At 38.4% G+C, this 21,982-nt stretch overlaps 1 protein-coding gene and 1 long non-coding RNA gene across 2 annotated transcripts; both read right to left on the bottom strand.

Annotated features, from left to right (window-relative positions):
• Positions 1–4,193: 4,193 nt before the first annotated feature.
• On the bottom strand, positions 4,194–6,147 carry LOC131303344 (uncharacterized). The gene is made up of 3 exons (XR_009191984.1): positions 5,822–6,147; positions 5,451–5,735; positions 4,194–5,388 (listed from the first exon to the last, which is right to left on the bottom strand). It is a non-coding gene; the product is annotated as an uncharacterized LOC131303344 (long non-coding RNA).
• A 5,902-nt stretch (positions 6,148–12,049) lies between these two features.
• LOC131303341 (uncharacterized) lies at positions 12,050–17,969 on the bottom strand. The gene is made up of 10 exons (XM_058330158.1): positions 17,673–17,969; positions 15,407–16,410; positions 14,556–14,640; positions 14,279–14,374; positions 13,995–14,147; positions 13,786–13,893; positions 13,342–13,461; positions 12,951–13,076; positions 12,771–12,854; positions 12,050–12,359 (listed from the first exon to the last, which is right to left on the bottom strand). Exons 2-10 carry the CDS (start codon positions 16,381–16,383, stop codon positions 12,234–12,236), a joined length of 1,875 nt encoding a protein of 624 aa, XP_058186141.1. The 5' UTR covers positions 16,384–16,410; positions 17,673–17,969; the 3' UTR covers positions 12,050–12,233.
• Positions 17,970–21,982: the final 4,013 nt, after the last annotated feature.

The following is a 21,982-nucleotide window of genomic DNA, read 5'->3' as shown; positions in this document are numbered from 1 at the left end:
AGCAATCCCATTGAATCATGAAATCACAGAAAACTGATTTACAGCAGAATTCATCAATAAGTCAGTAATAGTTCAGCTCATTATTCAGCCATGTCTAACAGCAATTGGAGCATCAACATTTGGAGTGTAAATAGACACCTCTCATGTCACTTGCCCAGCATCTCTTTGCCCTCCCCACGTTTGGGAGTTGGAAAGAGAGACATAGAACACCCCTGAATATCCTGAATTCAACAAAAGGAATCTTCAGCAAGAGTACAGTAGAAATCAGGTCCTTATTCAGCTCAGTTCCATTAGTAACAGAAGGAGTAAAAGTATTCCCATTAAATCATGGAACCCCAACAAACTGATTTCCGGCAAGAAACATCAACATTGCAACAATAGTTCAACTCGTTAAGCAGCCATGACCAATATCAATAGGAACACCAGCAGTTGGACAATAAAACATGCTCAGAACACCAATAGTAATCCAGCTATCTATTAGCCCTCCCCACATACGGTTGGGAGTTGTAAAGAGATAATAGTACACACCTGAATATAATAAGCATTTGGATAGTTGAGATACCCAAATTCTAAAATTCTTCATGAAACACAACCTGCACGAAATAACAGCTTTGCCTCAATTCAGGTAAGGCCCACACTTGACTGATACTCTTAGCCCTCCAAAGCTGTGGAGTTGAAAGAGTACTGGATTTTCAGACAACATCTTCATGACTTCTTGTCCATAAACTTCAGCTTTCATTGACCTCATTAGCCCTCCATAACATTTAGGATTTGAAAAGAGGACTGACATCTAGTAGGCCTCTTAGCCCTTCCCAGAGTTGGGAGTTGAAAAGAGGAAGATACCATACCCGTTCAATATGTACAACAAGACCAGCAGTAGGTGTAGCCCAAAGAATCCATATGACTCTTAGCCCTCCAAGTTGCAAGAGCAAAGTACAAGTCATTCAACAACCACATCAGTAACAGCATCAAGGGAGCATACCACAGCACCAATATTGGAGCAGCAACACTTGAAAGTTACAAAGATTGCAGCACAGCCGTCCAAGAGTTAGGATGAGAGCAGACAAGAAGACACTATAGACTCCAAAAAAAAAAAAACCACAAAAGAAAAGGACTCTAACACACAATAGGAGACAAACACCACCTCACACTCAACCCAGCAACAACAAAGAAAGGACCAAAAATAACAACACCAACCCCACCACCCAGACACAAGCCACCCAAACGAGAGAGCTAACCCAGACCCCCAACCCCAAAACCAAACCAAACAAAGCAAAGGAAAAAAAGAGGAAAACACCAAAAGCACAAGACTTAAGACCCCACCACAGCCCCACCCAGAAGACCGAGACCCAAACAACCCACCAAACAAAGACCAAGAAAGCTCTTACACCTTCACTTTCCTGATTCCATTCTAAATTCCACTTGAAATCTTCAACGGAGTAAACATGTAAATTGAATCTACCTTTTATCCATAACGCCATTCTGGTTTTTACCAAGTCCGTGATATCATCCACCTCCCAAGCTTTGTTATTAAACACTGTATCATTTCTACACAGCCATAGTGTCCACAGCACTGCATAGAAAGTGGCTTGCCAATATATTTTTTCCAGATTTTTAAACCATTTCAAAATAGGAAGAAATTCTTCACCGATGCAGGACTGACCTATACCAAGTTCCACCACACCATCACTTCATCCCATACCTTCCTAGCAACATTACATAGAAGGAGGAGATGATGGGTATTTCCACCTCTACGTTGCAGAAGGGGCAGAACTAATACTTCTTCCGAAAAAAACAGTGAATATTCACTAATATGAGAAACAATATTCACTAATACCTATGAAACTAGAAACGCGTGAATATTGTCTAGCTCTAGCCACATTCACAAAAGTTTAACAAATACACTAAAATCCCAACATCTCTTGAAGCACATCTCTTGTATAAAATTAAATTAGCTCATGCAACAAAAGTACAGTTATTCTTCATCTATATAGTTTTTCATTTAGAATTCACATTGACCTTTTTCATAAATTTCATTTTGCTGAGAGGTTGTTAACGTTAATTAGAAGTAATATGGTTTTGTTTAAATCAGGAAATACCAATACCATCATTGTTCGGTGCTCAACGACCCCACAATCCTGTTCCACCCGCAATTCGGTTCCACACGGGCGATACTATCCGCAGCCCTATCCGGTTCCATGCTTTCCACAGGCTCCTCGCCAGTTAATTCCACGACACCGCATCCTGCATCCACAATACTATCCTGTCTTTCGGCATCTATATGGAGTAGGCGTTTTCCTTACTGTTGACTGAAGTTATCTCATGAATCAGGTACAGATACAAGGACCCAATACGTGTTGGGCGTTCATAGTGGCGGAGTAAGTTAGTGTACGTTACCGAATCATCCGTGAAGGTGGTGCAGTGGTGCTTGTTCCACGAGAATTAGTGGATAATGTCAATTATTGGAAAAGATGGAACTACACGTGTTCCTTGACAAGACCATTTAGGTACGTTAGGTCTATAGGTTTATGCCGAGAGACTCTCTCGACGTTCCCATTTAGCTATTTCAAAATGCAGCCCAGATTTTAGAGGACAGAAGTAGAGGTATTTCTATAAAGGAAATCCAACCATTTAGTACTTTACCTTATTAATTATTGAGAAATGGTAAAATTCAACCATTTTTATTGGCTGAAAGAATTCATCTTGTGAGAAAGGACAAAAATTAAGAATTTAGTGTTTTATTATTATTCCTACATTTATATTACGAGTCTCTACGCTTGTAGTATTAAAATTTGATATGCTTTTTTACTGCCTTTTAATAGGACTTGTTAGTTGTGCGCATTCGAGGCACAAATAGAGTGCAGATAAGTAACGAAAGTGTCATTAAAGAGATGCTGCTGTCTGGACCACTTGCAGGGGGGTTAGTTCTGACGGACGAGTTTATAGTTCGGATCTCATCTCGACCAATACCAGGCCCCGAACTGACCTCTGTAAGACTCATAAACTCATCCGTCAGAACTAACCCCTTGCAAGTGGTCCGGACAGCAGCGCCTCTTCAATGGCACTCTTGTCATTTATCTGCACTCTATTTGTGCCTCGAATGCGCACAGCTAACAAGTCCTATTAAAAGACAGTAAAAAAGCATATCAAATTTTACTACTACAAGCGTAGAGACTCGTAATATAAATATAGTAATAATAATAAAGCACTAAATTCTTAATTTTTGTCCTTTCTCACAAGAAGGATTCTTTCAGCCAATAAAAATGGTTGGATTTTATCATTTCTCAATAATTAATAATATAAAGCACTAAATGGTTGGATTTTAATTTTAAAAACAAAATTATAGAAATATCCCTACTTCTGTCCTCTTAAATCTAGGCCGCATTTTGAAATAACTGAATGGGAACGTCGAGAGAGTTTCCCGGCATAAACCTATAAACCTAACGTTCCTAAATGGTCTTGTCAAGGAACACGTGTAGTTCCATCTTTTCCAATAATCGACATTATCCATTAATTCTCATGGAGCCAGCACCACCACACCAACTCCACCAGTGATTCGGTAGCGTACACTAACTACCTCCGCCACTACGAACGCCCAACACGTACTGGGTCCTTGTATCCGTACCGAATTCATGAGATAGCTCCAACCAACAGTAAGGAAAACGCTTACTCCATGTAGATGCCGAGAGACAAGATAGTATTGTGGATGCAGGATGCGGTGTCGTGAAATGTACCGGCGAGGAGCCTGTGGAAAGTGTGGAACCGGATAGTGCCGCCCATGTGGAACCGAATTGCGGGGATGCGGAACAGGATTGCGGGGTCATCAAGCACCGAACAATGATGGTATTGGTATTTCCTGATTCAAACAAAAACCATATTACTTCTAATTAAAGTTAACAACCTCTCAACAAAATGAAATTTACGGGAAAGGTTAATGTGAATTCTAAATGAAAAACTAAATAAATAAATAGATGATGAATAACTGTACTTTTGTTGTTGCATTAGCTAATTTAATTTTATACAAGAGATGTGTTTCAAGACATGTTGGGATTTTAGTGTATTTGCAAAACTTTTTGTGAATGTGACTAGACCTAGACATATTCATCCGTTTCTAGTTTCATAGGTATTAGTGAATATTGTTTCTCATATTAGTGAATATTCATTGTTTTTTTCGGGAGAAGTATTAGTTACTGTTTCGTTTTGACAAGTATACCTATACCTATCGTTTTAAAAAAAGTAGTGAATATTCACTGTGGTGAGAAGTATTAGTGAATATTCACTGTTTTTTAGAAGTATTACTGATGTTTTTTGGAGAAAAGTATTATTAGTGAATATTCACTGTTTTTGAGAAGTATTAGTGATGTTTTTTTAGAGAAAAGTATTATTGGTGAATATTCACTGTTTTTGAGAAGTATTACTGATGATTTTTTGGAGAAAAGTATTATTAGTGAATATTCACTTGGTTGAGATCAGCAGCAGCTTTGTTGTTGAAGACAACATCATTCCTTGTAATTTAAATAGACCACAATGTTGCAAAAAAACAGCACTCCCAAAAATATTTTTTCAGATTTTTGAACCGAAAAGAAAACCACCAAGAAGATAAACCCAGCAGATTCGAAGGAATCACCCAATCTATATTCCACCACTCTGCTATTTCCGACCAAATTTGCCTAGAAAACGGGCATGTTATCAGGACATGCTCTGGTGTTTCCTCTTCCAATAGACAAAATGGACATGCCAAAGCCTGCTCATCCATTCCCAACAAAATGTTTCTACTATTCAAGAAAGATCTAGTTGCAATCCTGCTTTGACACGCCAACCAAACAAAAATCTACCTTTAGAGGACTTTGAAAAGTATTACTGAATATTCGTTTTAGTGAATATTCACTCTTTTTTCCGGGAGAAGTATTAGTCACTGTTTTGTTTTGACAAGTAGTGAATATTCACTGTGGTGAAACCTATGATTTTAAAAAGTAGTGAATATTCACTGTGGTGAGATATTAGTGACTGTTTTTTGAGAAGAGAAAAGTTTGTTTCTTTATTTGTGAATTTTTTGAGAAGTATTAGTCAAATTTTGGAGAAAAGTATTATTAGTGAATATTCACTGTTACAGGTGAAACCATTTAGTAATACTGGTGAAACCATTTTAAAAGTAGTAGTGAATATTCACTGGGTTTTTTGAGAAGTATTAGTAGTAAATATTAAAAGTAGTAGTGAATATTCATTCACTGATATTCATTTCTTTGAGAAGTATTAGTAAATATTCACTCTTCTTTCCTTTTGAGAAGTAGTAGTGAATATTTCTTCCCCCAAATTCCTCAACGTGCACAATGTGGGCAGAGCCAAGAACCGCAAAACAAAGCAACCTATTCGCAACTCAAGCCAAACCTATCCGCGACTCAATCCAAAACGCTGCCACCATTCATGCATTACAGTTGAGGTAATATTACAACAGTTATTCCAAAATTTTGCCATTTTTTAACTTATTCTCTTAAGAAGGATTCATAAGCTACATGGAATGGAATGGAATAAAGGACTATTGTAACCTTTGTAACATGGATTAAAATCAGTTCATTTTTCAAGCAAAAAACGGTGCATTAAAAAGGGAGCACAGAACATCTGGAGACATTTACAAGCGAAGGGAGAGGATTACCTTGTCGTCATCAGCAGGAGGAGGAGGATTCGGGGTCTGAGCCGGAGGCCTTTGGGTCCACCAAAAAAAGAGAAGGATTCATCTGAAAGTGAGTCAAAAATCAGCTCAAAAAAAAAACAAAAAGAAAATCCCACAAACGCGAGAAGACATTTAGAGGTCAAGGTTTACCTTGTCGTCATCAGCAGTACGGGAAAAGGGGGATTTTTGGTCGCCCGTGGGAAGGTTTTCCGAGAGAGATGGGTGGAGGGAGGGTGGAGAGAGAGGGGACTCATCAGGTGGAGGGGTGAGTGCCGGTTTGTGTTCGTGAGGGTTCAGGGGGCCGAACTGGTCGTCGTCGGCCATTGATGTAGATCTGGAAAGGTTTTTAGAGAGAGAGAGAGAGAGAGAGAGAGAGTGAGTGATGAGTGAGAGACACTCAGGGTGGGGGTTGGCGTTTGTGTTGAAAGATAAGCTTTAGTTACAAAAAAACAAAAACGTCTGCCAGCATCAGATTTGAGAAAAAGAAAAAAGTGAACAGACTTTTGAACTTCCTGATGTACTTTAGAATTTGCAAAATAAGAGATTATCTCATTTTTATTTTTTTTCCCTTATTTTTCTGCCTGTAAATAGACTTGTAAATCTGATTGTTAAAAGCATGAGTGAAGTAAGAGAGAATCAGAGAGATGAAAAGAAACAGAAAATTTCCTCCTCTTAGTATGTTTTTATTTATATTAAGTGAAATACAAAATTGTGAGTTTATGTGTTCAATTCTTTTGTCGAGTTCATTCAAAATCAGTGTCTGAAAAATACTCCTCCACCTAACAAATCGGTATCAGGGCCTTAGGCGCATGCGGAAAAAAACCTTTCTCAAAAAAAATTTACCTTCGGCCTTCTACTGGTATTTTTCATCCAGAAAATAGCTCCCTCAAAAATAGAGTTGTGAGTGCAGATTATAGATCGTTTCAGCCAAGTCGATCGACTTCGAGTTCGGAACCACACACGCCGCTCCGCTCCATAGTGAAAAAATCAAACCACCAGTTCGACATCACCTGAAGATGTCTCTCAAAGACGAGCAAATCCGGCAATGCAATTCTCACTTCACATTTGCGGCAAGAAGAATAAGAAGCAAATTGTTTTTCTTCTTGTGTGAGAGAAATCAAATCCACCACAGATTTCGATTTTATCAAAGAATGCTATCTTTGAAGTTAATTTCGGTATTCCAAAAAATTCGGACCCACGGCCAGACTTGTCTGATCCCATTTATTACAAACCAAAGAGGTGGTTGTCCTTTTCCAAAGAGTAGTTGGAAGTTTGATCCCATTTAAATTAAGAACATTTAATAGGTGGGCATTGTGCCATAATTAATTGTACCAATAAGAACCAAAAAAAATTGCTGAGAGACGAACCTAACACTTCTCCCTCCCTCTCTCTCTCTCTCTCTCTCTCTCTGGGGGAGGAGTAGCAGCACTGCCGGAGCCAGCAGGGTTTCTTTATGAATACTACTGCTAAAATAGGACAAAAGAGAAAACAGGCCTTTTTCTCTCACGTCTTTTGTTTTTTGTTTTGTTGTTTCCGAAATAATCTCACCTTTTTCAACCCATATTCTTTCACCCGAACCAAAATTCATTCCGTTATAAGTAATGATCATTTATTGTTTGTTCCAAAGAAAAAGAAAAAAAAAAGAAATTATTTATTGTCTCTTACAGTGGAAGACGATTTTGGCCTTAGAGTAGAGTAGCATATATGAATTCATTTGGCAACTCTCAACATTTTACCAGTAAATTAAATGACACAATCATAAGTGTGTATCGGGACGGTTCCCAGGACCCTTTAAAAAACCTCTATAAAAACGGGACTGCTAATCATAGGCATAGGTTAATAAGTGAAAAAGTCGGTGAAACCAAAAATGGTGTCGATCCTATTTACACTTAAGGATTAGGGCGCTCATTGCAATCCATGCAACTTTTTTTCCCACATAAATGCTGAAGTATTAGCTTTGTGATTTGGACGATGAATGGTTCAAATCGTTAAATATATATATCTTTGTAATTTTCATTTAAAGACAATAAGAGAATTGAATCAATTCTTTACATTTAAAAAACCCGGAATAGTACTGATTAGACACTTAGGCTCCGTTCCAGAACACCGAATAAGTACTTATTTTTTAATAAGGCAATTTTAAGCTCAAAAATAATGAATTTTTTAAAATTTTAAAATATGCAATATGGATCTTGTTTAAGAGATCTCAATGAGATCTTTAATACGGTGCAAAAAAAATTGAAAATTTATTTTTCGTTTACATTATTTTTTAGTTTGAAAATGTGAAATAAGTACTTATTTTTTAAGGTGTTCTGGAACGGGCTCTTAGCTTTTCTCTTCTTATTATTTTTGCAACAATTTTGTAACAATAACAATGGACTAGCACTAAACAACGTCACCAGCCTACAAATTTAAATAGTTATTTTTTTATATTTTCCTATTTCTAAACAAAAAAGAGTCAAAGATATATTTGAATTGGAAATTGTGAACTACCTCTTGTTCGTTGAAACCCTTCCCCTCCGAGTTGAGTTTTGTTCATTCTTCTTAAAAAATGGTGAACATTACCCTCATTTCTATTGGTTGAAAGGGTGTGGATCTCACTACAAATTAGTGATGTCATACTTACCAAAAAGTGTATTGCAAATGTAAGCATGACATCACTTATAATGGGATCCACACTATTTCAACCAGTAAATGGTAGGGTAATATTCACTCTTTTTTAAAAAGGGTGAACAAAATTGCACTCATTTCCCTTCCCTTAGACTAAGAAGGGAAGGACAAAAGCAAATCGGTATGCAGCTATGCTACTTCCACATCCTCCAATCAATCCTTTATAATGGGTTATTTTCTCAATGAAAATGAATCAGTAATTCAATTATAAAAGTCAAATCTTTATGGAATATGAAAAACCAAAAGGACGGGTCCAGGGCAATAAAATTTAGAAAAATATACGGATTGGCAAATAAAAGTGCTAATGCTACAAACCGTCCATAATTTGTTAAAGCTTCCATGATAGCCAAATTAAGTAATAAAATACCTCGTATTTTTCCTCTGTCTCGGGCAGTCTTGCAATCCAATGAAGTAGCACTGTTATCCTTTGCATTTAGACACTGTAGCAAGTAAAATATTAGAAAATGAAAAATACTTTTTTTGAGGGTTTGGATCGAGTTGATGTTACATAACCTCAACCCATTGCCTGCCTCGAACCCATCCCAAATATATTTATACCAATTTAATTAGAATTTTACACCGGATAAAATAAATATTATACTACCAAACATAATTCATCTCTTATTGTAATTAATCAGGCTGCAATAAGGAAATTGAGGATAGTGCCCATCAATAAGGTAATAAGAACATTTAATTAGGTGGGCATTGTGCAATTAAATTGTACCAGTAAGGAATGGAGCCAAAAAATTTGGGTGCCGCTATTCGCAGCCCTTTATTTTCTCCCGTAGCCCATTACATTTCGGTAAATGGTTGTTGAAAATCATAAATAACATTTCGGTAAATTGCTGTTGAAAACAAGATTATATTTCGGTAACTACATGTCGAAAATATGTTCAACTTTCGGTAAACAACTGCCGAACATGCATTTTCGGTAAATATCTGTTGAAAAAAATATTATATTTCGGTAATTGGATGCTGAAAATATATCTCAATTTCGGTAACTAACTGTCGAGTATAATTGAAAATTTTTAACGGGCTATGGGAGTAAATAGAGGGCTGCGAATAGCGGCGCCCAAAAATTTGCTGACACGGGGGGTTTGGGCATGGGTCCGGACATCCATTGTTCATTTGGCCAAAACTATTTCTCATCAGAGATGGAAACGCCATGCGTGAAACCGCCCTGTGTTCCCTCCTTAATTTTGTTTGGTAGTACAGTATTATTTATTTAGCTTTTCTTAAAAAAAGTCCATTAGGAGCTAGCAAATGCAATCATTTGGCTTTGACGGGAGGAATCAGGAACATGCTAAACACGAATCGAATTGAATTAAATATGGTACATATTTTTGTAAAAAGTTTTACGTAATTTGTTTACATGTAAATCTCTTAACATAATTAGTGTGTAGAGCTTCACAGGAATCACTAAGTTAGCAAGGTCTAAACAAATATTGCGGCGAAAGAAAGCAAAGATCGATAGCATATATTTCAAATTACCAACTAAGTGTTGGAGGGAATAAGGGGCCGGATAATCACACAAGTATCACCGATAAAAAACCTTAAACTGAGCAAAATCGCAGCAGAAACGCAGCAAATACAGATCAGATTTTCAACACAATATCAAGCTAGAAACATGCAGTTTTACAGCCACAAAAATAGAGCAGAAAAATACAGCAGTGAATAAACTTATCTGGGCACTGAAAAATTCTGATTTTCCTTCACTTGATTCAAGCTTTTACAAGGCCTTCTTTCACAACCACAATAGAGCACACACAAGGCCACTACTTTTTTCTTCACTCTATTCTCTCTCTGTCTCTCACGTTTTTTTCCTTCTTTTTTCTTACCAAGACAAAGACAAAGACACACACCACTAGATATTTCTAGTACTTCTAGAACCACCTTTTAACATATTACTACAAACTAAGACACAAAAGATACATAAAAATATAAAATTACAAAAGAGCCCCCAAAAAATAAGACAAGGAAATACCCAAATTGGGTTTACATATTTCTAACACTAAGCACTTCCTTAATTGATTGTTAGATAAGAAAAAAATCAAGAGGGAAAAGTGGGGAAGGATTAATCTACCTTGTCCATCATCCTGGCTAGGTTTGAGCCTAAAAGATAACACTGACCAGGGATTGGGGCCACGGGGCAATCCCATTAACACCTCTGTTTGATATGTCTTAGCCTTGGCTCCATCAGCAAGACCCTTCTGTTATAATGAACGGAATCTCGTCTTTTCATTTTTGCCTTTTTTTTTTCTTTTTCACGAATACGTTATTATGCTTCACGAATACATGATCCAAACACGACGTACGTACCCGTGAATTTTATACGAAAGAAAGGCAAACTTGATACCGTAAGTTTGATTTAAGGTGTTTACACTAATGAATAAGTTATTGATTACGAGTTGTTAGTTGTAGTGTGAACAAGATGTAATTTTGGTTGTTGATTGTGAGTGGAATAGTGTGAATAAGTTATTGATTAGGGTGAACAAGATGTTAAAAAGGGAATTTATTTTGCCACACCCAATTTCTCTAATGTCACTCATCTTCTCTCATAAAACAAATTATCTAATAAAGATACAAACGGAAGTGACATTAGCAAAAAGAAGAGTGGGGGCAAAATCACTCCCCTGTTAAAAATGTCAAAATTTATTGATCAATTTGAACAACATTAATCAATTTTGGCACAAATTGTTATAAATAAATAATTAATTAATTAGCGTGAACGCTTTTGCTGAAAGAAAGAAACACGTGTGTCTGTACGACAGTACCCTTGAATTTTATACAGTGTCTGTTCGTACACCCATGAATTTTATACAGCCCATAGCATTAGCCACCAACTGAAAGGAAGAAATGCGACATTAGAATTACAAGTTTTTCCCAGTTACTTCTTCATGTTTTCAAGTACTCACATTTTTTGAACCACTACCTGCTTGAGCATTTTCTTTTTCCCCGCTGTGATCTGTTTACGTATTTACATGTATAGTTTCTAAAAAGCAGTCAACCCGTTCGACGCATGGGTAGGGAATTGCATGAATCTCTTCATAAGAAGAGAAGGTCCCGAACTATTTTTGGTCAGATTAGATGCCGCATAAGCTCAGGATTGTGGGTTTGGAGATTTCGGAGCCTATTAGCCTAACTACATGGTGGAGAAGATGAAAATAAGCTATTGAAAAGGAAAAAATACATGCGTCGTCCAGGTAGCTACATCATCGAAGAAAGACATCATCGAAGTCATTGTAAAGAGTCCGATTTGGATCATAAATCACTGAGAATTCTCGCTTCACCGTAGCAAGCAAATCATCCACGTACAAAAGATGGAGGATCCGCAGATACACAGCAACAAATATGAGGCCCAGATCACTTCATCTCTCACCCTTACACTCTCATACCCTTGCTCTCTCATAGTTAGCGGTCGAGAAAGCAGCAGCGTTGAGGCTTTCCTCTTACTCTTTTGCTCACATCATCAACTCAAGAAAGTCTCCCGACTAGTAGCCAAGGAAACCATTCTAAGAGGAAAGACACAGACTCCCAACCCACAGCGGTTCCTCGAAAGGGGATCGAAACCCAAAGGTGAACATTGCCCCACCTCAGAGCATCCCAAGTGAGAAAACATAGAGAGAAACAAATGCCTTCTTTCACACACAAATTTTTCATTCCTGCCAAGTAGAATCTAAAACGAACAGGTCAAAGTTGAGAGAGAGAGAGAGAACAAATTAAATACTCCACCAAGTTCCTGACGGAACAACTGATGATACACCACCAGAATCAAAGTAATCAGATCACAAGGGGGAAGAGCATACAAATTGTAGCATTGACAAAGATGTTCAAAACAAACAGGACAGCAAGCAGAAGCAACCGAAAGGAAGATAAACACAAATGCACTCTCTCACTTAAGAAGTGTCTTGACAATGGACTTGACATTGAGCTTTTTCAGATCTGTATACGACTGTCCACAACCAACAAACATGACCGGAGCTCCAGATACGTAAACCATTGATAGAGCTGCTCCAACCTACATTATCACCCAATCAAGTACTACGTTGAAGTTAAAGCATTCAAATATTGTTGAAAGTCAAGTTTAGTATGGAATATTAAAGGGAGCTCTTGAGGCATCGCCACATGTTCACACATTCATGTGCGGCCAACAACTACGCATGTGGGTTGATTCTGGAGGGTGTTGGGGCCACAATGTGATGGGCCCCCAGGACCATTCAATAATTACAGGTTTAGTATACATTAAAGGGTGTACGGGGGAGGCAAAATGGGTGCAAACATATCATGTGGCATTAATTGCACAAAGTGATTACCCTCAAATCAAACCCCCAACCTGAAGATTAGAAGGCTGAGTATTGACAATTGAAACCGGTGGTCACCCATAAATGGCTAAATTCTAACACCTTGTAGAACATAAACATTTATTTACCTTATCGTCAATGGTATCAAACTTAGTGAGCAGGATCCCGTCAATCAGCCTTGGATTTGGAGAGGGTGAGAGGTCTGCTAATTTCTGAAGGAAGAAAAAAATCACAAAATGTTGCTCAATCAACAAGAGATAACTAAGATTACAGACTAAAAGGGAAAAGCCTTGACATAGAGACTAAACCTGATTGAACTTCATTAACTGATCTACGGCATCATTCCCAACCAGTGCCTCCCCGACAAACAAGACAAGATCTGGACTGTTGAGGTAGATAAGCTTCGACAGTGCCCTCATTAACGGTTCATTATCCTGGAAAATGTTGTACAAATTTACAAACCCAATTGTATTTTGATAATGTGTAAGATAAATTCAGAACCCAAAGTAAAAATATTTTCTGGTTCAACATTACAATTAACAAGCCTTGCTCAGATAATGTGAAGACCTGCTTAATTGTAAGCTGTAACCCAGGTCCTAAAAGTCCGGTTACGAAAATAGCATTTGAAGCAGACAGCATATCAAGCTTTAATGCAGAATACCAACACTATGACGATTGAAGAAGTATCAAACATAATACCTGCATTCGACCAGCAGTATCAACAAGAACAACATCTGAACCATTTCGAGTGGCCTCTTGAATAGCTTCCTTTGCTACAATTGCAGGATCTTTTTCGTAGCCCTTCTCAAAAATAGGGATCTAACAAGGGCACATAGTTACAAAGTCAATTACCAAGGCCAAGCTCATTTTGAACTATTTCAGAAATCTTCTCAAATAACAATGGGTGGAGCAGAATGTTGTAGAGTGTTGGTAAAATACAATGGAAGGGGCAAATTACAATTAAAGACATTCAAAAACTTGGGCCAACTTTGAGAAACCTCTGTAAATTCAACAGTAAAAGCGCAATTTTTAACAAGTGAAATGCCCCCACTCCTCACATGGCTCTGCCAATGCGAATAACATCTCAATCCAACAAAGAGACCCAATACAAGAGAGAAATGGAACTCTGCATCATAAGTATACCTGGAGTCTACGAGCATGAGTCCGCAACTGTTCAACAGCTCCAGAACGGAATGTGTCACATGCAGCCATCATGACTTTTATGTCATGCTGCTGAAGCCAGTATGCTACCTGCAAATTTCCATTGGAGCACAAACTATCAGATAAAATTTCATCTTCAAATAGAGAAAATAATAAAAGATAAAGAAACACCCTAATTTACTAAGCTTAACCTTGGCAAGATTGGTAGATTTTCCAACTCCGTTAACTCCAACGAAAACCACCACATATGGTTTCCTTTGCTCCTTTGCAGCATGCACATCCCTCAAAATGTCAATAGAACGTCTAGGAGTTAGAATCCGGACAAGTGCCTCTTCCATTGCTGTCTGCAGACATCAATTACCAATAGTTAGTACTGTTTTTTCACGACTCAGAAAGTAGAAGAAAATTCTCTACAATGAGCAGTCAGTCGAAAGGATTATGAACAAAATAACATTTAACCGACCAACCCACTCACCTGCACTGTTGAAGATATCCTTGTAAAGGAAGCAAGCTTTTTACCTTCCAAACTTGCTGCCACAGATTCACAAAGCTTTTCAGCAATCTCCTCAGCCTGAGAGTTTCACAATATGAAAATCACTATGAACATACTAGGCATTCTTTCCCCGTTAAGTATACAAGGTATTATTTAAAATACTAAACAAAAAAGAACTCAGGACCGAGTACCAACAAGAAAAGAGAAGTACTGGAAAAGGAACAGCAGTAGTAAAAGGAGTAGAGAGCAGAAAGCATACCACATTCTTGGTCATGAGCCTGTCCTTGAGAGCCTTCAAAGCTGGTTCAAGGTCTGCCTTCTCTAAATTAGCTTTCCCAGCAATACTGAACAGAGAATCGTGAAAACAAGTGATTTATGTATTAAAAGTTAGATCAATTGGAAAGAAATTCTGGAAAACAGCCATTTTTGTAGAAGTTAAAACTTGGAACGACAACTTGATCGATGACTTGAATGGTACTTTAGCATCAAAAGTATGTCCGAACTATGCATGAAGATCACTAGTCATTATCCAAAGAATGATCGATACTAAATGCACCACTCTTAAGTCTTAAAACTCATGCAATAGTTAACGAAATCATCCACACAACCATGAGTCCAACAATTCTTCCCCTATTAGAGCAAAAAAACACGTTCAGAAAACAGACTTCCCCCGACTTCTCAGCATCACATTTAACAATTTTGATCGAGTTTTCAAACTACCATTTCTATAGTACGGTATCTAGGTCACAATAAATTTTCTTCTTTATGTTATCATTGTAAAGAGACGGTCTAATTTACTACAACAATCCCCAAATACAGAGGTAATAAAAAAAAATGGTTGAACCTCAACAAAACCAGGATCAAAAACACCACTGGTAGCAATGTAAGAACGTCATTCACAAGATAAGGGAGTGCAAGAGAGAGCCATACACTCTCTGTGCCATGTACATCATGGATTCACAAATCAAAACTACTTTAAGAACATCTACTATTCAGTGTAAAATGAAGTTCTTTGAAAATCTTAAACAATTTTAACTGTTTGGTTGCTGTAGCCAATGCAAGATCGACAAAATTTATCACGTGGTGAACAAATAGGGAAAAACAATTTACCTCTCGAACATGGAAGAAAACCACCCTTTCTTCTTTGTTTCAATCTTGCTGTCCTTCCCCGCGTCCTCCTCTTCTTCAGTCTCACTATCACTACTAACGATCTCATCTTTGTCCATCATACTCTCACCTTCATCTGCTGCCACAACTACCATATTATCATCCCCATTCTCACCCACCGGATCTGTAAAATCCAACTTTGACTCCTTAGGTGAATCATCCCAAACCCTATTCTTTTTTGTAACCTTTTTCTTCGGCTCTTCTTTAGAACTCTTGTTAGTAACTGTATCAACTTTCTTCGAACCTTTAGCTCTTAGCTTCTGTAGCTTATTTACATCAAAAGCCCCATTATTGGAGCTCACGTTCTCTTTACCATTAACATTGCCCATTGAGGGCAACCTGTCAGCTGCAAAATTTTTGCCATTGGTATGACCATTTTCAATCTTGCGACCTTTTAAATTTTCACCATCCTCGCCATCGTTCCCAGATTCACCACTGCTCTTTTTTTTATTCCCTCCTTGAATTCCAGACTTCTGCACCTGCCCTTGCTTCTTACCCATGTTATTACTTATAGGCTGACTCACCTGCTTTGACTTTTTCATTTCTTCAGCTCTAGCCTCAGCCTCCTTCCTAAGCTGCTGAAAGACATCATCAAAGTCATTGTACAGTGTCCGCTTTGGATCATAAATCTCAGAGAATTCTCGCTTCACCATAGCAAGCAAATCATCCACGTACAAAAGATGGAGGATCCGCTGATACACAGCAACAAATACGAGGCCGAGATCGTTATGAAATGTCCATTTCAAGGTATATGCAGCACCTGGGGCATCATAATTGTATGATGCAGCACCAGATCGTTCTTCCAAAAGGCAGGAACGGATCAAGGTGTCAATGGGCGATCCTTTAAGAGCATTTCCAAGCTCTTTACACGTCCAGAGGATTAGTCCTCCTCTGGTAAATATCAGTAACTGCTCTAACATCTTTGGAATCTACGTCACTATTAAGTCCTGCAATGAAATCCAGGAGAATTTGAACTCTCTAACACTAGAGTTTCAACAAGAGAAGAAAACTTCAAAAAGCAAAATCTGATTATAAACTAACATTGCCAAGCCAACAACCAGTTAATTGCTTCAAATTTTGATATATGAAAAGACGAGCTAAGACGAATTCAAAAACATGCCCAAACCTAAATGACCGATCCTATTCTAACAGAAACTTGAGACATCAGAAACCTTGACACAGAATTTGAATTCTGATATCTGATCCCAATACAGACTCGCACATCAGACAATGAATAGTGAACAGTATTGACAAAGGGCAGCATAAAAACGGTCCAGCAGCTCTCTAAGGATTCGATATACTAGCCCCTCTTTTGCATTATTTCTTGCAAGTCAACCTTCCCGCCCTGCGGCTAGCTTCCCCCAGACAAAGAACGTGAGCGCCTAGCTCAAAAGGTTGCTAACACAAACCCAGGCTGGTAAACGGATCATCCCTATATCCTAGATCAAGCATGGGCGCCAAACTAATTCTTCAGGTAACGAGAGCAGGGCCGGCCCTGACTTTTCGGGAGCCTAACGTGAACTTTAAGGATGGCCCCACTTTTGTTTGACAATTATAAGGGGTACCAAACCAAAGTAAGAGGGCCCCTTGGAATTTGTAAATTTTTGCGGGTCTAAATCGGTTGCACCACGAGCTTTAGCTCAAGGCCGGCTCTACGAGAGCTTCATTTCATAGGTTGCCAAGATAAGCTCCACTGAACGACACGGCAGTTTCATTCAAATATAGGCCGGATAATTCTACAACTCCAACAATTCACACAAAATAAGCCCCTAAATTTAAGACGACAAACAACGAATCAACATTTTAAGGGGTCCTCCAATAACAAAATCACCAGCGACGTATCGTGGATCATGGATCCAGTGGGGATATAGGGGTAAGCCACAACCCAAAGTTTGAGGGATAATGAAAAGAACATTTCTTAGAACTCATGTTTCCGGGCCATCTTACGCGTGCACCTGGACCAATTCAAATTCTCAGCAACCAAACAGATCTCGGAAAGCGTTTGAACTAACGAATCCTAGAAATACAAACCTCCGTACCGATAATCGGAGCCGGAGATACGGAATTAATCAACGTGCGAACAGATCGAAACGCGTGCGTTGAAACATTAATTAGGATCGAGATAATTTATAATTTGAAAATTCACGAAAACAGAGCGTAGGGGATTTATCGGAATTTAATCGAGATGCGAGATAATTGCGGAAAGTACCTGCGGATTGTGTCGGAGATCGGAGAAATACAGAGGAGGGAAACGGAGAGAGAGAAAATGGGGGAAAAGGTGAGAAAAAAAAAGGAAAATAAATTCTACTACAGGGAAGAAGGGAAACAGAAAAGGGAAGTATATATATAGTTGAAGGGAATCATCCGAGTGGGTTTCGTTGGTCGGCCGGAGGAAGGCCCAAGTGGTGGGTCACCGCGTTCGTTCGAATATGCGCACGCCACTTATTGAGTCAAATGGCCACGTGACGGTACCATAGGTGTCAAAGTCCGAGAAGATTTGTTATGCAACGGTTATTTGTAAATTTTCCCCATTTGTAATACCTCACTCGTATGAGTTGTAGATCCATACGTGCATGGGTTCATATTGTGTGAGAGAGCGTTGCATTGAAACTTCTTTTCGTCAAGTCCATGAGATGGACTCGATCGTGTTCTCCAACCCTTGAGGCAGATTTCGCTTCATGTTTGCGCACCTTAACTAATTTAGAGGGACTAATTCTGTCGCATCAACTTAAATTAGGGCAAAACTCCGATGGACTAGCCCTAAAGAAGGAGTGATTATTCATTACTCTCATGGTGTACTCTTTTCCCTCACATAACATATGGGATCTACAAGTGCGTTCCGCATAAGTCCCACATGTTAAGTAAGGGGAGAAAGTATATACCGAGAGTATTAAATAATTTCCCTAAAGAACTCGATGCCACCTAAGTATTAAACTTAAGACTTCAAGAGGGAGCAAACTCTTCTTATGTGTCAGGTTTTGACCATCAAACTAACCCCTTGAGATTGAGCTCGATTCATGGGTTCTCCCTTTGGTTTTGTAAATTCGGCATCTCTGGGTGTTCGAGTCTCTCTTCTTAATATACTTTTGATGCATAGGATTTATTTTAGAATTTTTCTGGGACCAAAACCACAACATGTTTTATTTTGTAAACTTTGTTGGGATAATTATTTGTAAAAAAAAATTAAATAAGTTCCATACTTGTCATGCCCTCGATTTTCAACATAATTAAATAATACATTTCAATAAAAGAGAAACCTCGCATATCATATACGTTACCCAAATGAGTTTCTCACCTGTTTAATTTACAAACAAGCCCTTAAGTTTTGATAATTACAACTTTAGTCAAAAGAAAATTCAATAGTAATTATTTACAAAACCATCTTTAACGAATTGAGATCTTCACAAAGATGATGAAATAACCAGTGATGTCAGCTTCCAAAAGTCTTTTACTGTCAAGCACACAATGCATGCAATCTATTGCCCGGCATCAGAACCTGAAAAGAAAGATTTGGTTGAGCTACACTAGCCCAGTAGAAAATTCTAAGCTCAAGCTATATGTAATTTGAATGCACCATACACCGAGAATGGATGAGTACTGACAGATACGCCTATACTACAAATGACTACCAACAGGCTGCGAATTATCGCCTAAGAGTCCTAGACTTCACATCAATGTCACTAACCATTTGGTTCTTTAACTAAGTACATTAACAAACTCACGTCGTTCCACATTTGTCTATGATCAAATCAAAACATCTTATTACTCTTTGTACGGTAGTACAATCTTTTTCGTGTCCACATTGATCTTTCATTAAATCCTTTTATTGCAAAATCTTTCTTTTCTTTTAATCCGGTATTTCCCATCAATCATCACTAGGGTCACCTCGGGTCTAGTTCCCTCGAGCGCAGGGTCACCCCGAGTCTTTTCCCTTAATAATAATAATCAGTTGGGGTCACCTCGGGTCTAGTTCCCTCGAGCGTAGGGTCACCCCGAGTCTTTTCCTTCAATAATATGAATCAGTTGGGTCACCTCGGGTCTAGTTCCCTCGAGCACAGGGTCACCCCGAGTCTTTTCCCTCAATAACGACCACTTGGGTCACCTTTCACACTTTTCACAATCGACATCATTTCATAATCAATTTCATCATCCCTTTGACGGTTATATCACTGAATGTTTAGTTAATCATTACGTGATTCCACAAATGTACACATTTATGCCTCCTCTTTTGTTCACATACCCGCATCTTACATGACGTACTAAGCCCATACATAAAATCCTACAATACTCTGTCCATTAGTTATTCACTTTCATTCCGCTTCCCATTTCACAAACATCCATTCATTCAATTGAATCCAAAGACCATTTAATCAATCGCATGGTATTATAAGACCAACAATCTACCATATTGCATATACTCCAATACACACGTCCTCACCGTACCCCTAAGTACACCCTGTACCTTCGCACACCACATATCAACCCACGACTAGACTTTACGATGCCCGATTATCTAGTTTCTATACTCGGAGTCCATAAAAGCATGTACTAAAGGAATCTAAGAATCTTACGAGTCGAGAGAGAGAACGGATTGCAATACCACTCATCGAATCCCTAGACATGTTCACTCTAATCCATTGGATGCCACTCTAAGTGAGAAACGAGCAATACTCACCAAAACGCTTGGAAGAATACACAACAAACTCATTAGAGTCGATGAAAAGCTTCGACATGTGACTTGAAAGATATAGGGAAGCAGCTGAAAGATACTAAAATCCCTAATCTCCTACCGGTAGGCAGGCAACTCCTACCGGTAGAACTTGAAAACAAAAGGGCCAACATCTGAACAAAACCGCTTGACCTACCGGTAGGTAAAAAGTTCCTACCGGTAGAAGCACTTGACCTACCGGTAGGTGAGAAGTTCCTACCGGTAGAAATTGGGAACAGAAAGGTCAACAGTTGAACGAAACAATTTTTGTACTTGATGACCTACCGGCTTGATGACCTACGAAACAATTTTTGTACTTGATGACCTACCGGCTTGATGACCTACCGGTAGGTAAGGAATTCCTACCGGTAGAAATTGAATTCGTTGAGCAGCTTTTGAGCTGCTGCTGTACGTTTGAGCTGGTTACGAAGGAATTTCTCAATCGTTCTACCGGTAGGTGAAGAGTTCCTACCGGTAGGGAATCGATTTCTTGGTAAAGTAACAACGTTCTACCGGTAGAAAGGACGGGCCTACCGGTAGGAATCCAGGAAAAAAACAGACAATTCTGACAGCAACTACGAATTTTCAATCCAAACTTAAACACGACATTACAAGCACGATTCATGCACCAAATCACTCATAAAACATATAAAGAGAGGTAGAATTCCCTATCTCGAGTCGAGAAGCGAAACCCACGCAAGTTGAGGAAGCCCTAGCTCTCCAAACTTCGAAAAACAACTGAATACTCCTCCTCCAAGCAAGACCCACGAGATTCAAGGCTGGGGTCGCGTATAGAAGTCAAAATGGAGGTGGGTTTGTATGGATTTTGCACCAATTTGGTGGGCTTTGGTGGAGAGTTCGGGAGAGAGAGATGAGAGCCGGAGAGAGAGACAGCCGAGGGAAGAAAAAATGAAAAGGGGAAAGTATTCCCTGGAAATAATAGAGGTGGGGGAAATAATCTCATGCCCTCACACCACACACTCACACATGCACCTCTCATCTATTTACCTTTATATCCTTCTACGAATACGTCATTCCATATATCCACACCGTTTATCCCACAAACCGTACAATTATATAAAAAAAATATAGGCCTAAAATACGGGTCTCTACAATACTTATTCGAACCATATGATACAATTCTTTTACGAAAAATTAACAATAAATGTGCTTTCGAAAATAGGTTGTCCATCTTTTTCAATAAATATGAATCATATGGTGAATACTCCTGCGTTCGAATTTAGCATACCAGTTACGAGTCAATGGTTGTGTGACTATTGGACCAAGTAAAAAAAAAAAAAGCCTTGATCGTGTTGTTCAAGCATATGAGGCATATTCAGGGTTTTTCTTTTTATTTATTTATCACCTTAATACAAGAATTTGTTTGATTCATGAGGAACCAAATTTTTGATGTATGGTCTCATTTTTCAAAAGTTTATCTCGATATACTCTACCTCCAATCACATAATTTCATTTTTTTGAAAATACAGTAGTAAATTAAAACTACTAGCTAGGAATAGGATCACAGTGAAATTTTGTTAGATAGACAGAGACCAATATTGTAATTTGCCCAAACGAAAAACCAAGGGTTGGAGTAGTGGTCAAAACTCAGGGACTTGAGGGTTTGCTCACCCTAAAGTATCAAATTCGAAACCTTTCAGATGTTATCAATTATTTTGGAGTTAGTCCATAATAAACTTCACTCTGATTTTATAATTGGGATATATATCTGCAAGTGTGTAGTGAGTTTTTTTCTTCTTTATTATTCTACTTATTTTTTTATCACCTTCGTACAAGAATTTATTTGATTC

The sequence above is a fragment of the Rhododendron vialii genome, chromosome 1a, assembly GCF_030253575.1.
Source record: "Rhododendron vialii isolate Sample 1 chromosome 1a, ASM3025357v1".
NCBI lineage: Eukaryota > Viridiplantae > Streptophyta > Magnoliopsida > Ericales > Ericaceae > Rhododendron > Rhododendron vialii.
Note: the sequence above shows the minus strand (reverse complement) of the source record. Positions and strands in the feature narration are given on the sequence as shown.

Coding starts and splice junctions, on each gene's coding strand:
- LOC131303341 (XM_058330158.1), bottom strand. CDS start 16,383: ATGTTAGAGCAGTTACTGATATTTACCAGAGGAGGACTAATCCTCTGG. Junction 14,375..14,555: donor GGCTCATGACCAAGAATGTG/GTATGCTTTCTG, acceptor TGAAACTCTCAG/GCTGAGGAGATTGCTGAAAA. Junction 12,855..12,950: donor AGTTAATGAAGTTCAATCAG/GTTTAGTCTCTA, acceptor TTCTTCCTTCAG/AAATTAGCAGACCTCTCACC.